General features: G+C 43.3%; 1 protein-coding gene across 1 annotated transcript in view; it reads left to right on the top strand.

The window, feature by feature from the left end:
• The window catches only part of mtnr1aa (melatonin receptor 1A a), a 37,302-nt gene extending 22,536 nt beyond the window's left edge, over positions 1–14,766 (top strand). The window contains exon 2 of the mRNA XM_088419262.1: positions 11,517–14,766. Within this exon, the coding sequence (XP_088275388.1) occupies positions 11,517–12,394 (878 nt within the window). The 3' untranslated portion in view covers positions 12,395–14,766. The remainder of the gene's footprint in view (positions 1–11,516) is intronic.
• The last annotated feature ends 2,188 nt before the right edge of the window (positions 14,767–16,954 follow it).

Below are 16,954 nucleotides of genomic sequence, written 5' to 3'. Positions count from 1 at the left end.
CCGAAATATTTTCCGAGGGGCCGGGCGGCGGCTGAGGACGAAAGTCTGTTTTCAGCAGATAATTTTTGAGCATTGTGCGGAGCGATGCCTTATTCTGCTCTCCTCATCTCACCGGCGGGCCCGAAAACCAATTCATATCCCGCTTCATCGTGTTTGGCAATTTTGTGTGCGGCAGGGTTTTTTTTTTTTCTTTTGTGCTTAGCAGCTCTCGTTGGTGTTATTGAACTGAGGAAAAACATGCGGTTAAAACGTGATTACGCTTTTGAAACACAGTGCGGATTTTTTTTTGTGGAAGGGGGCGCTGTGCTATTAGTTACTGCTTCAGGGTGTGGCGCACTATAAAAAAAAAAATGCTGTTTTTACTGTAAAATAGCGGCCACTTGGTTGCCGGAAAAGTACCCATTAAATTAAATAATTTACGGGAAAATATTTTCTACATTTACGGGAATTAATGTATTGATCCTGTTGATTTTACACTGTATGTTTTGTAATTGTAAAATCAATAGTATCGATACCATTTTTTACAATAAATGTAGAAAATGTGTTAACATAATTTAATGGTACGTTTCTGGCAACCGAGTTTACCAAAATAACAGTAAATTGGTTTTACAAATCCTGTTCATTTTAAACGATATGTTTTGTAGTTGTAAAGTCAACAGTATCCATACAATTTTTTACAGTAAATGTAGAAAATGTGTTACCGTAATTTATTGGTAAATTTCTGGCAACCAAATTACTGGTATTTTACTGTAAAAAACAGCATTTTTTTTTTTACAAATCTTGTTGATTTTACACAGTACATGTAATTAATTGTAAAATTGTAAAATTGTAATTGTAAAATCAACAGTATCAATACAATTTTTTACCGTAAATGTATAAAATGTGTTACCGTAATGTATTGCTTGCTAATTTTTCACCGTAAATGTAGAAAATGTGTTACCGTAATTTATTGGTACATTTCTGGCAACCGAGTTGCTAGTATTTTACTGTAAAAATACTAATATCATAGATGCTAATATCTAATAGCAAATATCAATACCAGATCGGGACACCTCTCCAATGAAATATTTTCCTTCTAAACCATTTTCTGACAAGTGTTGCGTTTGCGGCAAATTCATCAGTAGGCGGCCATTTTGCCTCCTCTGACAATGACATCCCGGTCGCTCAGCTAACAACCGATCACAGCTCAACTTGCAGAACGTCACATGACCAAACTCGGGACACAGCTCAGCCGCTACCATTTAAGACGCAAATATTTTGAGTTACGAGCGTCGCAGACGCAATGAAACTCATCTGTCAAGACACCCTGAAAACAGAGATCTTCCGCCCGCCACAAAAAAGAAACGGCGGCATCTCGATGCGCCTGGTTATTAAACGTCGCCGCGGTGTGACCCGGCATGTGTTTTCTCCATTTCAAAACGTCGAGCTTGAACTGGGTTTGCCGCGCTCCGGCTTTGCGTATCCATAAGTTATCAGGCGAATGCCGCGGGGATACAGTGAGCGGAGCCGGCCCGGGCTGACAGGTCGGAGGTGTCGCGGGTCCCGTCGCCCCAGGCTCGCCTTCAAAAAGGTCTCTGAGGCGGGAGGCTCCCCGTTCCGTTTACCTGCCGCCGCCTTTTCAAACGGAGGCGCTGTCAAAACACGCCGCAAATCGGCTTGAGATGTTTTCCCGTGCGCGTGTGAGAGGAAATCTCGGCTTCGCGTCGGCGGCGAGCGAAGATTGAGGTGATTTTCCTTGATTCCGAGTGCCGACAACGTAGCACGTTCTGTCTGGATGCACTGAACGCGTGAGATTTTTTTTTTCCCGCGTGAAATGGACTGTGACTGTCACGACCAAATCCCCGCGATTACATGGATAAAAATCCAATTCTTGGCCAAGAATAGAAGCTTCCATTCAGTAAAAGTACAAAACGGCGATCCGGTTTCAGTGCCAGAGTTGAGCCGATGACTCTAATATGTCCACAGTTCTGCTCCCTATACCATGTCTAAAAACCGAACTCTAATCCTAACCTCGCCCCGCCCTAAACGATCCTAAACACCACCAAAAAATCCTACTTCAATAACGTGGATAAGTGCTCGCCAGCGATCCCTAACCCTAACCGTAGTGGAGTCGGTTCCAAATTTTCAATCAAACCCGCCAACTGAAAAAAGCGAGAAGGAAAACATAAATCCGACCCCAGAGCCTCAAAACCCTAGCGAGGCCCGAGGATCGGTCCTCGGGAAAAGTGCGTCGGGTACAGGAGTTACAGGGTAGAAGGAAACCCCCCTCCATAAAATATCAATGCATTTTAATCTTGGAATTTAGGATCTGGAATCGAAAGTGTGTTTGCGTGTATGCTCTTGGGCGGCTTTGCAACTTCACGACCTGGACGACTGTTTATCTGAAAGCAACGATCACATTTTTGACCTCAAGATGAACTCTTGGGCAAAGTGCATTAAGGGGTGCAGAAGTTACACAGGAGAAGAATAACCCCCTCCCCCCATAAAACATCCACACATTTGAATCTTGGAAATTAGAATCTGGAATCGAAGGTGGTTGCGGTTTGGCCTTGGGCCGCTTTGCAACTTCACCACCTGGACGACTCTGTTCACCTGTAAACAACGATCGGTTTTTGACTTCAAGCTGAAGAACACTTGGGCAAAGTGCTTAAAGGGGTACAAGAGTTACAGGCTTGAAGGAGAACCCCTCCATTAAACATGGATACTTTTGAATCTTGGAAATTAAAATCTGGAATCAAAGGTGGTTGTGATATGCCCTTGGGCTGCTTTGTTACTTCACGACCTGGACGACTCACTTTGTTGATCTGAAAATAATTGTTTTTTGACCTCAAGCTGAGGTTCTGCAGCTGGGCAATCTTTCCAAAACACTCCAGAAAGTCAACTTCTGAATGGGTTAAAGAAAAGAAAGCAAACCTTCGTAAATTAAAGGCCTCGAATCCGATTGAAATGCTGATCTGACGTTATAAAGGCTGTTCCGATCCAAAACTTTACTTGAGGTATCTTTGACTTTTAGATACCCTTGTCTATCATAAAGTGGCAAAAGTTTGAAAAAAGCAAGAATCAAAAGGAGACGGCAACAATTTTGCAGGTCGCCGATCGCGTAGCCGTACTACGGCACGTATAAACGGGGAAATGTATCATCTTCTTGATATGTTCCTAATCCTTTCGTAGTGTTTGAGCCACTCAAAACAAAACACAAGTTGGCACAGTAGATGAGTATCAGGTGGCGGGACACGAGGACAGGCTTGGAGCTGATTGGACGGAAGCCAAACGGAAAAGGAATTGGAAGACTCAAAGTATTGTAGCTTCAGGATATGGAAAAACCGGGAGATTGCTCTCAGGTTTCCATCTTGGAGCTACACCGGATCTTGTTTGCGATTGTCTTTCCTTGTCAGAAAGATTTCCGCTTGCTCCTTTACAGACATAGAATGGACATAAAGAATAGGAGACCTTTATGTGGCGCGTGGAACACATACGGTTCTTGCCGCAGGTCCAGGCTTTTGCAGACTCTCCGACCAGATTGTTCTTGTTACCGTAATTCCCCAAATATACTGAAAGACTTTATTTTCCAAAACTGAAGGCCAAAAGTACGGGTGCGTCCTATAAACGGTAGCTTAAAAATGTGATTTTTTAATTTTATTTTTTGTAATTCAACACCATTCAAGGAAGATTCATCTGTCAGCTACATAATCCGAGTTTTGACGCACAGATGCGCATTTCCATATCGGGGGTATTCTTACTTTAAAAAATGTACCGTAATGGGACGAGCTAGCGATGGGGAACGTCGGTTGACACAGACATTGACTGCTCCTAACTGAAGCGGCAGCGTTTTTCCTCGCTACAAAATGTAGTATCAACATCGGCCAGAGGTGGCGCCAAAAACAAAGAACGAGCCAAAGAAAACACAAATGAATGAACTGTCTAAGGGTCAACTAAACCAGTTCCAAACATCGTTATTTCCAGCGCGGCCCATGCGGCTCGGTACCAGTTGATCCGTGGACCGGTACCGGTTCGGGACCTCTGCGTTCGACAGAAATTCCTGTTGGTTATTGAGCGTCGCAATTAAAAAAAAAAAAAGTGGTTGACATCAACGGTAGCTTCGACAACAAACGTCTGATGTCCAAGTACCTGCTTGACACGCTTGCTTTCCCCGGCGAGGCGGCCGCGATGACAAAACCACCACGGGTGGTGTCACGGCGGATTTCAGCCGGACCCCCGCAGCTGGTGGTCTGACGCGGCCTGACAGGTCCGGTCACGTCTCGCGGATGAAGCCCCCCGGACAAACTTGTCCCATGTCATGTTGTCAATCTGATTCCGCGCTTTGAGTGTATCGCCAAGCGCCTGCCAAATGGGTTGGAAGAAAAAAAAAAAAAGAAATTACAGTGACTTGACTTATGAGCTTAATTTGTTCTCTAAACACATTTGGAACTCAAACCATTGGTGTCCTAAGTCAAGCTTACCCAAATGAAGGAAGTGAAAATTCCAGCAGTCCATTCCTTTAAGAAACACTAACATTTTTTTGTAGTGTGTTATTTAAGAAGAAAAAAGCACGGCGGTGATGAAATTACAGGTGTAACTCTCAATTTGTTAATTAATATTATTATAGTATTATTGCCCCCAAAATACCAATTATTATTCATTATTATTATAATAAAAATTAAGTCGTTATATTCATAACCTGGATGTTTGCGTGTGAAGTTTTTTTTGTAACAATGACTCACATTTGTTCATTTTGTTCTTGATAAAATTTTATGCTTAAACTTAAAAAGAAAAATCCAAAATATACATATAAAACTATAAAAACTATAAATATATTTATATACATATATATATATATATATATACAAATATTTTTACGGATTACTGCTAAAACCTATTTATATGCAAATTATACTGTACTTATATACAGTGCAATATATTATATATACTAATATATTTCTAGTCATATATATAATTTTTGTCCAAAAAATATTGTTGTACATGTGCATACTGTGTACATCTCTCTCTCCCTCTCTCTCTCTCTCTCTCTCTCTATACATATATATGAGTGTTAATAACTTATAAGGGCAAATGAACATGAATCTATCGCTTGCGTTTATTAAAAAAAATGACCCAGGAAGAGGGTTTTATCAAATATTGAGTTGAAGAAAAGTTGACCGCTCAGCCCCGGAGCAGCCTGGATAAGCGTGGGGGCACGGCCTTCCTCCGTCCGCCCACCGCGGTTTTGTTTGCGGTCTCACCGAGCGTAAGGTCACGGCGAGCGGGACGCCGTACGGACCCCCCCGGTCCCCCCTCCCCCCCGAGGCCGGGGCGAACGTCGCGCAGTCGCTCCAGCTGCTTCCACCGCGGCGGCCGCCAAGTCCGTCAGGCATCCTTTTGTCCTCTTCGCTTAAGTAGGACAATAGCGAGGCGGCGTTCCCCCCGTCTGAAGCTCGCCGCCGCTTTCTGCTGACTTGCGGCTCTGTCAAACTGTCGCTAATATGCCAGGGCTGCCTTGTTTTGCTGACGCCAGCACCCGCGGCGGCTCTTGGCCTCGTACGGAACCGCAACCTGCTCCCTCTCTGATTTACTTTAAGATCTTCGGGGCGCTAACGCGACTTGCGCGTTTTTCTCCTTCCGTGTTAGAGAACAGGAAGTTGCGCCAAGTCGCTGACGCGCTCAAAAGTAAACGCGCGTTGAGAAATTTACCCCTGTGCAGGATTGCGTCCGTTGTTTTGGACAAAAAACGGGATTTTAGCAAAGGGGGATAAGTTGGTCGTGTCAGCATGAAATTTCAGCTCCCTAGTGTCTTCAATGCGTCATCTTCAAAGGATTGGCCGAAATACTACACAAGGGTTAAAGCAGTGCTTCTCAAATAGTGGGGCGGGCCCCCCTGGGGGGGGGGGGGGGGGGGGGGGGGGGGGGGCGGGCCCCCCTGGGGGGTGATCCCAGGAAAAAGGCTTTGTTTTTGTCATGTGGAATGTAATTGGAATAAGTAATCATTTTCATCATTTTCTTTTAGTTTCAGGCATTTTGGTGCACTTGCTTCTTTTTTTTCCGTTTTAGACTAAGCTATTACCCGTATAAACGGGGGAAAAAATAATAAATAACAGTTGTTGAAAGTTGATTAATATTGCGTTTTTCTGTTAAAAACGATACATGTGTAGGTTTAAACCATTTTCATCAATAATAATCTTATTTATATTCAGTGCGTCGACTGAGGGGGGGCGCGAAAATGTTTTTCTTTTCTAGGGGGGGCCTGGCAAAATATAGTTGATAAACACCGGGTTAAAGGGACACTGTGCAAGATTTAGACCGACAGGAGGCGCTGCATTTACTACTATAACAAGCTACCTACGATTATATTTAAAACATACTGATGGTCATTTATTTGCAAGTTTTGAAAATTTATCATTTGTTTTTTCATGAAAAATGGTCTAAATCCATTTAAGGTCATTTATAGTACCATCCGCTTCCCCCCCCTAAAAAAACAAATAAAGCATATATGTGTGGTTAGGCCTGATGTCACTGAACATTTTGAGAGGCTGAAAGTAAATATATATTTCTATTTGACAAAGTTACGACCCAATTTGGGCCATGTTAACACCAGGCTGGTGAAAAATCCCCAGACACGCAGGGGTTAATAAAGTCGACTTTCCCGCAGCAAAGAGACGGCGTTTTATAAAGGCGTTGGGTAAACGGAGCCGTTTCAAGTCACGAAAAACACGAGAGAGACACGTCACTCAAATCACAAGGCACCGCCGCACGATGGAAAAAGTGTACGACAGTCCTCCCTCCCCGACCGTGTCCAATTCCCCCCCGCGCCGCTGCAAATTGGTACTTCCCACTCCCGGAGGCCTTTTAGGTCAGGCGTCACGTGGAAGGTTACGGCTTTTACCCGAATCCGTATCCTTCTCCCGAACCCGCCGCCAACAGATGCGGCCAGCCGCTCTTCTGTGTTTTATTATTAACGCGCTTTACGTTCCGCCGCGTGTGGTTTGTGGCTTCTGGAAATAGATTTGATAAGGGATGCGGGCGAGGAGATGAAACCTGGCCCCATTCACGAAAAGACAATATCCCTCAAATCCAATCGTAAGCACACGGGAGGGTACCGTATGAATGGGATTTCTGGAGTTCTAATAAAAGTTCCTCTGTTGCCGTGGATGCGCAAGTCGGAGGATGGAGCCGGGCCGTATTTGCGGGGAATCTCGCGGGATCTCGTTCAAACGTGCCGACGTCAACGATATTTGATCGGGACCATGAAAATTTGACCCGTGCGAAACCAGAAGACGGAAACCGATCGCGTCAATGAAAGATGTTCCATATCGCTTTTTTTTAGAACCAGTAGTCACTCTGAGAGTATTCGCCGAGACCGTGTACCGATACCGTTCGTATTTTTGATAAAGGCTGTCACTATTTAATTGTTTTTTAAAAAAAAAAACCATTACCCTATAGGTTATCATTTTTTAAAAATAATCTACAGTGCCATTCATCGAGATCATTTACCGATACTGCCAGTACTTTTGAATAAGACTGCCACAATCAGTATCATTTTAATTAAAATGATATACTATTCACAGAGACACGATCCATTATAAATATTTTATCGGCCGATTAATCGGTAGTTAGTATTTTTTTCTTCTGCCGAAAATCGTCATTTGCCTCCAAAAATCCACCGCAGCCAGTTTGCTGTGTCAAATCACTTACCAAGCAGCTCTATTATCAAACTTATTCAAATAGTTGTCACTTAGTTCCATAATCATTGAGTTGGCGATTAATCGGATAATTTTAGCAGTTCTAGTTAACAGAGAAACCCTGCATATATATATATATATATATATATATATATATATATATATATATATATATATATATTCATATATATATATTCATATATATATATATATATATATATATTCATATATATTCATATATATATATATATATATATTCATATATATATATATATATATATATATATATATATATATATATATATATATATATATATATATATATTCATATATATTCATATATATATATATATATATTCATATATATATATATATATATATATATATATATATATATATATTCATATATACACAAGGCACGGCACAAATAAATCCATCCAAAGCAGAAGTGAGCAGCCAAAGGTTGAAATGGGGCGCCGGGAGTCACGGCGGCGGAAAAACAGCACGACATCCCAGCGCCTAACGATGTTATGATGCGGCTCAGTCCAGCGGAAGGAGACAGCTCAGCGGCGTTCGAAACAACATCCCCGCGGAGCCGCGCCAAGGTGGCCGTCTCATGCGCTTTCTCAACTCGGCCAAGGGTGAAGCGGCGGCCGGGCCGGGCTGGGCTGGGCCGGGCCGGGCTGGGCCGGGCCGGGCCGGGCCGGCGTTAATCAAATAAAAGGGGCCGGGATTAAACGCGGACGGTGTTTTGGCTTACGTTTAGTTCCTAGCTAATGTCCAATTAGGATCTTGGCCGGCGCCGCTCTCCTTGGGGGAGGTCATAATGAGAGCGGGGCCACAGAGCAGCTGACCAAGGTAAATAAAACACCGCACGCCCGGCAAGTAAATAGAGCTCCGATTCCGGAGGTGTTAGCGTTCCCACAGTAGTCGCCGCGTCCTTCAAACAGGGATTTAGGACGACCGGAAAGCGGACACGGAAGCTCTCCGCTCTCGAAAGCACCTTTTTCACTTTCGGATCTTTTTAAAATCGGTTATCTTTGACGTATATGAATTATTAGACGTCAACGAATTTGGTCTGTGATAAACAGTTAGCATTTGCGATTAGCATTAGTGCTAGCAATTACAGTTTAACTCTTTCGCAGTATTTTGTCCAATCCTTTGATATTTGCATAAATGGCTTTTCATATCTAAGGGAAAGCATTGAAAGAAGACACCGGGGAGCTGAAATTTCACCAACATGGCAGGACCACTTTGTTTTCACACTTCAGGATTGTGCCATCGCTTGCCTAAAATACCAAATGATGTGGAAGAAAATGACCCAAAATGGTCTAAAGTAACCCTTGTGCGGTATTTTGTCCGATCCATCATTTCACATCCAAGGGAGAGCATTGGAAGTAGAACTAAATCAGTAAGTGTTTTTAGCACACAAATGACATCAGCCATTTGGCCACTAGGTGGTGCACCAGACAACAAATGGGGTATGTCAATATGGTCTTTGTATATGGGTGTTTTTTGTTTAGGTGAGGCAACGGTGTCCAAGTCCTCTTGTGATATGCCAGGTTCCCTTTGCAATACTTTATATTTGTCACTTTCTTCATTGGAAATGATCGCAAACTTGTAATATTATGTTTGTTTTTTTAGATGAGGAGTTCTGTCTTTGCGGTGACCTTTGCAACACTGCGTGTGTCTGAAAGGCCCGAGAAGAAAACAGTGGCACAAACATGTTTTCAGTCAACCTATTTTTAAATTTGACCTACCTGACTTGGTCAACTTTCCTCTCCTTAGTCTTCATATGAGTTTTCCAACCATACCAACTAGGTACTTCTGTGACTTTGGAAGTACACAAATCAGCAAAGAGTCGATGCACTTTGAAATAATATATTTAAGGATTGTTCCATTCGAAATATTTTTCATTGGTGACCTGGAACAAGAACGTATTGAGCTTTTGTAATCAGGAAGTATAAACTGGGATATTAGGCATCATGACGTAGCTAAAGATGGATTTGTTCTGTTTTTTAAAGCTATTAAATGAAGGTTATCCAGATATAGAGGAAAGCTTTAGAAAGTTTCTCTAATATTTTACAATCCTTTTCGGCGTCCTTGGGGTGTGCCTGAGCTGGGATTTGGGCGGATCAGGAAATGGCCAAAAACCTTTTTGACAAGTTTCTGAGGATCGTTGAGTTGACTATCCTGAGAGTTCCAAAACCGAGTTGTAGCACAACATTATTTGCTGTGAACTTTAGGTGGATACATACCGTGTCCTTGTAGTATCTAAGGAACTTTGGGAACTGGAACACCAGGTGGTTTTCAAACCTGGGGATCGTGATGTCTTCCATATTTCCTGCACCATTGACATTATTGGCGACCTTGACTAGAAGGTCACAGAACATTGGAAAATTCTTGAGTTCATTTTCGTGCATCCCTTGGACTGGCAGCCATTTTTGCCAGCAGAGGTCAGGGAGCGTCCGGTGTCCTCTGAGTGTCTCTGAAGTTTGGATCTCCGTCAACGCTTCTGGCTGCCAATGGCGAATTGATGGACCTGAGTCATTAGAAACAAGACTGGCGAAGACGCTCATGTCGTTAGCTTGATTGAAAACCTGACGGAAATTTCCCGGGAAACTCGAGTCGCAGGTTTTGCTCATTGGCCCGGCTCCTTTCCCAGAGTCGGCGGAACCGTGTCGGGGACCGTCGGCTCATCTGCCGGGAATACCCTGAAAGTGACAGCAGCCTTTGTATGACTCAGTAAATCCCAGGGAGAGAAAAAAAAACTGTTTTGAAAGGCCACCGCATCGCTGCCCACAGTTCTTTCACATTCTGCTTGACGAAGCAAAAAAAGAAAAAGAAAATTCTAATTTAGATCTTCTACATGTGAATAAGGGTCACATATATATATATATATATATATATATATATATATATATATATATATATATATATATGTATGTATATATATATGTATATATATATATATACATATATATGTATATATATATATATATATATAAGTATTCTTTAAGGTAAAGGTAAATGAACCGTCACTAAATGGCGAGAACGGAAAAAGCGATGGAATCGGAAGCTAATCCATCAGCTAAAAGGGCTAGGCGCCGGCATCCTCGCCAAGGTCAAGGCCTGCAACAAGCTAGCGTAGCGCTCGGGCGCCGGGCCCGCCCCAGAGAAGAGCGGCGGTGAAGCAGATAGAGATCTCAGCTATTAGCGTGTCACCGCAGATTAGCTGCGGGCTCGCCGATAGACGGACGGACAGTCAGTGTAAGTCGCTGGCGGCGCCGACGCTGTCAAAGCGTCAGCGGCCGCACTTCTTCATCACGTGACCGACGCCACATACGCGTTATGCGCGACTGTTGATTTTAACACGCGTTTATGAGAAGAGACAGACATGTTGAAATTGCGGGTACGTGTGAATGGACGGTCGGAGATGTCATTTACGGGTCAATAGAACGGGAAATTTTCCATTTTCAGGGCGTTTTTTTGTTTGTTGTATATAGAGAAAAAAGCATTTTTTTTTTTAAATCACAGTTTCGGTTTAGTCTTTGTTCTGTACGCAAATTATTCTTATTTCACGGACCCCCTGCAGTCAGGCCACGGACCCCACTTTGAGAACCACTGATATACGGGACCAACAATATCTATTATTATCATCCTTACCTTTACTTTTGTCTTTGTTTTTTTTGCTTTTCAAAAATATATTTAAAACAAAGCATAACATATATACGTATATTAGTGGAGGAATACTGCTGTAGTTGAAGGGAATTCGCCCCAATAGGAGAGTTGAAATAAAAAGGACCATGAACTCAAGGTCTTCTTTGGCGCTTTGCGGCACAGGCAACATCTTCGTGGTGAGCCTGGCGGTGGCCGACCTGGTGGTGGCCATCTACCCGTACCCGCTGGTGCTGGCCTCCATCTTCCACAACGGCTGGAACCTGGGCTACGCGCACTGCCAGATCAGCGGCTTCCTGACGGGCGTCAGCGTCATCGGCTCCATCTTCAACATCACCGGCATCGCCCTCAACCGCTACTGCTACATCTGCCACAGCCTCAAGTACGACAAGCTGTACAGCGACAAGAACTCGCTGTGCTACGTGCTGCTCATCTGGGCCCTGACGGTGGTGGCCATCGTGCCCAACCTGTTCGTGGGCTCGCTCCGCTATGACCCGCGCGTCTACTCCTGCACCTTCGAGCAGTCGGCCAGCTCGGCGTACACCATCGCCGTGGTCTTCTTCCACTTCATCCTTCCCATCATGATCGTCACCTATTGCTACCTGCGCATCTGGATCCTGGTGATCCAGGTGCGGCGGCGGGTCAAACCCGACAACCGGCCCAAGCTGACGCCTCACGACGTGCGGAACTTCGTCACCATGTTCGTGGTCTTCGTGCTCTTCGCCGTCTGCTGGGCGCCCCTCAACCTCATCGGCCTGGCGGTGGCCATCCGGCCCGAGGTGGCGCTGCCCCTGGTGCCCGAGTGGCTGTTTGTGGCCAGCTACTTCATGGCCTACTTCAACAGCTGCCTTAACGCCATCGTCTACGGCGTGCTCAACCAGAACTTCCGGCGTGAGTACAAGCGCATCGTGGTGTCGCTCTGCACCGCCAGACTCTTCTTCCAGGACAGCTCCAACGACCAGGCCGGCGCCGCCGACAGGCCCAAGAGCAAGCCCTCGCCGCTCACGACGAACAATAACCGCGTCAAGGTGGACTCGGTTTGAAGGTGGGGTGAAAAGACCATGGGGACGTGAGAACGGTAAAAAAAAACTACCAAATACGAAATAATAGAAAAGCCTCAAGTAACTGCGACACGGTGCTAATCTGACCTCCACAATCAGTGCAACATAGGTGCATATTTTATCTTATTATTATTATTATTATTATTATTATTATTATTATTATTATTATCAGACACTTTGCTTTGGAGACTGCCGAACCCGTACTTCTAGTAATCTGCTAGCAACACCCACGTTCTAAGAGCGACTCGACTAGTAACTTCTTGCGGTCCACTTTGGAGCTGGATGATAGTCAACTACAAGCTTTTAGTAGTCTACTAGCAATTCCTGGTCACGTTGAAGCTCCCGATCCACTACCGACTCCTAGTTGTTCACCAGTAACTACTGGTTGTCCACTATTGGTCTGCTGGTAGTCCGCCAGCACAAGGTGCTGGCCTGTTAGCAACTTTTGGAAGACAGCTAATAACGTCTAGTAGTTTGCACGCAACATCCAGGGTTTGGAAGTGACTTCTAGAATTCAGCTATTAACTTCTGGTGGTCCACTTTGGAGCCGGGTGTCAACTAAAAACTTTCAGCGGTTCACAAACAACTCCCGGTAATGTAAAAGCTCCAGGTGATCCGAGAGTAACTTCTATTGGTTCATTAGAACTGGTAGTCTGCTTCTAGCTAGTCTGCTGTAGCAAGGGTTATAGATCAAAATCTTAGAAGTCCGAGAAACTTATAGTGGTCGACTAGCAAACCCTGGTAGCATGCTAGCAGTTTTTATTGGTCTGCTAGTAGTCTTCCAGCAACTTCTAGAAGTCAGCAAGTAACTTCTGGTAGTCTGCTAACATCTTACAGTATTATGCTAAAAACGGCTGGTGTAGCAACACCTGCGTCATAGATCAAATCCTAGAAGACATCTAGACGTTCTAGTGGTTCACTAGCCACCCCTGGTAATATGCTAGAAGTTCTTTTTGGTCTGCTAGCTCTTTGTCAGCTACAGCTGGTGCCTTGCTCACAACTTCTAGACGTCAGCTAGAAACCTTTGGCAAAATGCTAACAGTTTCTAGTGTTTGTTGGAGTCTTTTGCTGCAGCAACACCTGAGTCATAGGTCAAATCCTAGAAGCCAGCTAGAAACTTCGAGTGGTCCACTAGCAACTTGTAGTAGTCTGCTAGCAGCTCCTGTTGGTCTGCTTGTAATCCGCCAGAAACAGTTGGTGGCCTGTTAGCAACTTCTAGAAGTCAGTTAGTAAGTTCTGGTGGTTAGCTTTGGAGCCGAGTGGTGGGCGGTAGTCGACTAGAAGTTTGTAGTGGTCTACTAACGACTCCTAATTAAAATATTTGGTGGTTTGCTAACGTGAAATTGGTCACTAGCACATTCTGGTAGTCTGCTAGCAGCTCTTATTGGTCTGCTAGTAGTCTGCTAGCAATAGCTTGCGGCTTCTATCTAGAGTAACTTCTGGTAGTCTGCCAACAGCTTCTAGAAGTCTGTTGCAGCAACGTCTGACTCGTAGATCAAATCCTTGAAGTTAGCAAGAAATTACCACCAGCAAATATTGGCAGCCCGCTAGAACCTCCACTAGCAAGAAACTCATAGAAGGCTGCTAGCAATCTCTGGTGTTGGTGCAGCTCCAGGTATTCACTAGCTTCTACCTTCTAGTTGTTGAAGCAGCTCCCGGTGGTCCACAAGCCAGCTCGCGTGTCTCTCGCAGCCACTAGCGCTTCGCTAGCTCCCGCTCTTCTAGGACCTCTCGGCGTTGTAGAAGGTCCTGGTGGTCCACTAGAAACTTGCGGTGGCTTACTAGCAACTACTAGAGGTACGTAAGTTGTCTGCATGAATTTCTGGTGTTGTACCAACTCCAAGTGGTCCAGTATCAAGTTGTCCACTAGCAGTTTCTAGAAATGCGCTAGCAATTGCTATTGATCAATAACAACTTCCGACGGTCCGCTTCTGGTGGTGCAACGAGAGGAAACGTCTTCTCGTGATTGATCTTCTTATCGGGCACTTTTTGCTTTGTAGCTGTAGTCCAGTCAACATATGTCCAACTTTTGTTTACGCGATGGTATCATCATATTTATTTTCGATGTAGCTATATTAGTAATACGTATATATATGAATATATGAATATACATATATCAGGTTCCACCCAAGCCACGCCGAGACAAAACATTGAAGAATAAGCTCATTTGTGACAGTGTAACGCTTACTGAATTGCTGTCTATTCTTACTCTTATTATACCCTTTCAATATTATCCCCATTCATGATGTGGACTATATATTTTAGTAACCAGGCCATCCTGTGATCTCATTATACTGTATGCATGGATATCAGGAAATGTTCATAATATGCAAAATAAAACAAGATGCATTTCACACTGCTGTGTCGCTCTTTGCTCATTGGCATTGTTTTCATGCTGATGTCTCAAAAATATGGAGAAGTTACCATTTAATACAACATTTTAACACTCCTGTTATGTTTGATCGGAAGGAACTGCGATAATGTCTCCGGGTCACTTTGTCCCGAGGCATGTTTTGTCACCCAGACGCGTCAGAAACGTGGAAAATCCAAATCCCAAATTTTGTCTTAACAAGTAATTATGTTAATTTCTCAAGAAGGGTTAATAATATCGCTGGGTCAATATGACCCGAGGCATGTTTTGTCACCCAGACGCGTCAGAAACGTGGAAAATCCAAATCCCAAATTTTGTCTTAACAAGTAATTATGTTAATTTCTCAAGAAGGGTTAATAATATCGCTGGGTCAATATGACCCGAGGCATGTTTTGTCACCCAGACGCGTCAGAAACGTGGAAAATCCAAATCCCAAATTTTGTCTTAACAAGTAATTATGTTAATTTCTCAAGAAGGGTTAATAATATCGCTGGGTCAATATGACCCGAGGCATGTTTTGTCACCCAGACGCGTCAGAAACGTGGAAAATCCAAATCCCAAATTTTGTCTTAACAAATAATTATGTTAATTTCTCAAGAAGAGTAATAATATCGCTGGGTCAATATGACCCGGAGCTGTGTGCATTTATTCAAAAGTGTCAAAAACCACTCACAAACAAAGGCAATAATAAATGTGTTCTTATGTGTTGTGTTTTTTTTTTTTTCTTTTGTTCTTGAATAGAAATAAAATCTTGGGTCGATTCGACCCGAGGTGATGTCTTTTTTGTGTGTGTAACCCTGCTAACTAACAAATTTTGCGTTTCTTTTTTCCCCCTCTCAGAAACAGCAATAATATTCTTGGGTCATTTTGACCCGGGTTTTGACCCTGTGAATTCAAAAGTCTCTTTCTTGGGGAAATTAGCTACATTATTTTGCAAATGCACCCAAAATGAATTGATAATATTGGAAATTATTTTCATTTTTGTTACCTGAGGAAAAAAAAACAACACAGTGAAACGGCCAGTTAAAAATAGCGCAGGTGGATGTATTACAACTTCGGGCTTTTTTTTTTTTTTTTCAAATAGGAGTAAATGCTTTTCGCTAGACAAGCAGATGTTTGGAAATTTTTACAAACATTTCACGCAGATGTCACGGTCCTCACAGGTATGCAATTAAACGCGGGAACGAAAGTCAACGTCTGGTGGCCCACTTGCAACTCTTAGTCGTCCGCTAGTAACTCTTAGTGCTACTCAAGCGACTGGCAGTAGCCCGCTAGCATCTTTCCGAGGCAACTCGGTCCTGCAAAGTGCTGCTGTGTGCTGTGTGCGTTGCACTGCTTAGAGTGACACGCACGCTCGCACGCAGCCTCACTCCGGGCTGATGTCGTGTTATGTAACACGGGCTCGGGCCGTCATCCTCAAAGCAAAAATATCGGGAGGGAGGAAAAAAAAAACAAAACATTCAGCATACAGGATTGCCCTCCCCCATCGCTGGCCCTTTAATCCCAGGAAGTGTGTGTGCGTGTGTGCAGTCATCTGCTGTTGCAAACTCTTTTATAGGCCAACGTGTTAGCAAATGGAAGACATTAGCGGGAAAGGAATACATGACCTCAAAATATTTATTGTGGACTATCTATCTATCTATCTATCTATCTATCTATCTATCTATCTATCTATCTATCTATCTATCTATCTATCTATCTATCTATCTGCTAGCTAACTTGTCAGCAGCTAACAAGCTAGCTGGCTAACGCTATCTATAGACTTGATTTAAAACAAAAAAAGGAAAAAAAACACCTCAAATGTGTCTACCAATCAATCCTCAAAAAGACAGACTTGCTAATTGATAGGCTGAAACACAAATTGACTAACTAGCTTAGCTAGCTAACTAACTAACAGCATGCGAACTGGCTTAGCTAACGATCTATGTATCTATATCTAAACGTCAAATGCAGTTTCAACTGTTTTTATTTTCGTATGAAATACATTTTTGTTTTGATTTTGGCAACTTTTTTTTTCAATGTTTGTTTAACTTCTTAACCGGTATCTCACAAATGCAAATAATTTTCTCATCACCAGAGTTTGTAAAATGTTACAGATGTCCACAGGCAATTTTTAACTCGTTTTTTTATTGTCACAGCGACATTTTCGAACATTCAAGATTTCTTGAATA

Source organism: Hippichthys cyanospilos, chromosome 7, assembly GCF_059441005.1.
Source record: "Hippichthys cyanospilos isolate Australia breed blue-spotted pipefish chromosome 7, RoL_Hcya_1.0, whole genome shotgun sequence".
Classification (NCBI taxonomy): Eukaryota; Metazoa; Chordata; class Actinopteri; order Syngnathiformes; family Syngnathidae; genus Hippichthys; species Hippichthys cyanospilos.
The sequence above is the reverse complement of the archived record's forward strand: the minus strand, read 5'-3'. Positions and strand labels throughout refer to the sequence as shown.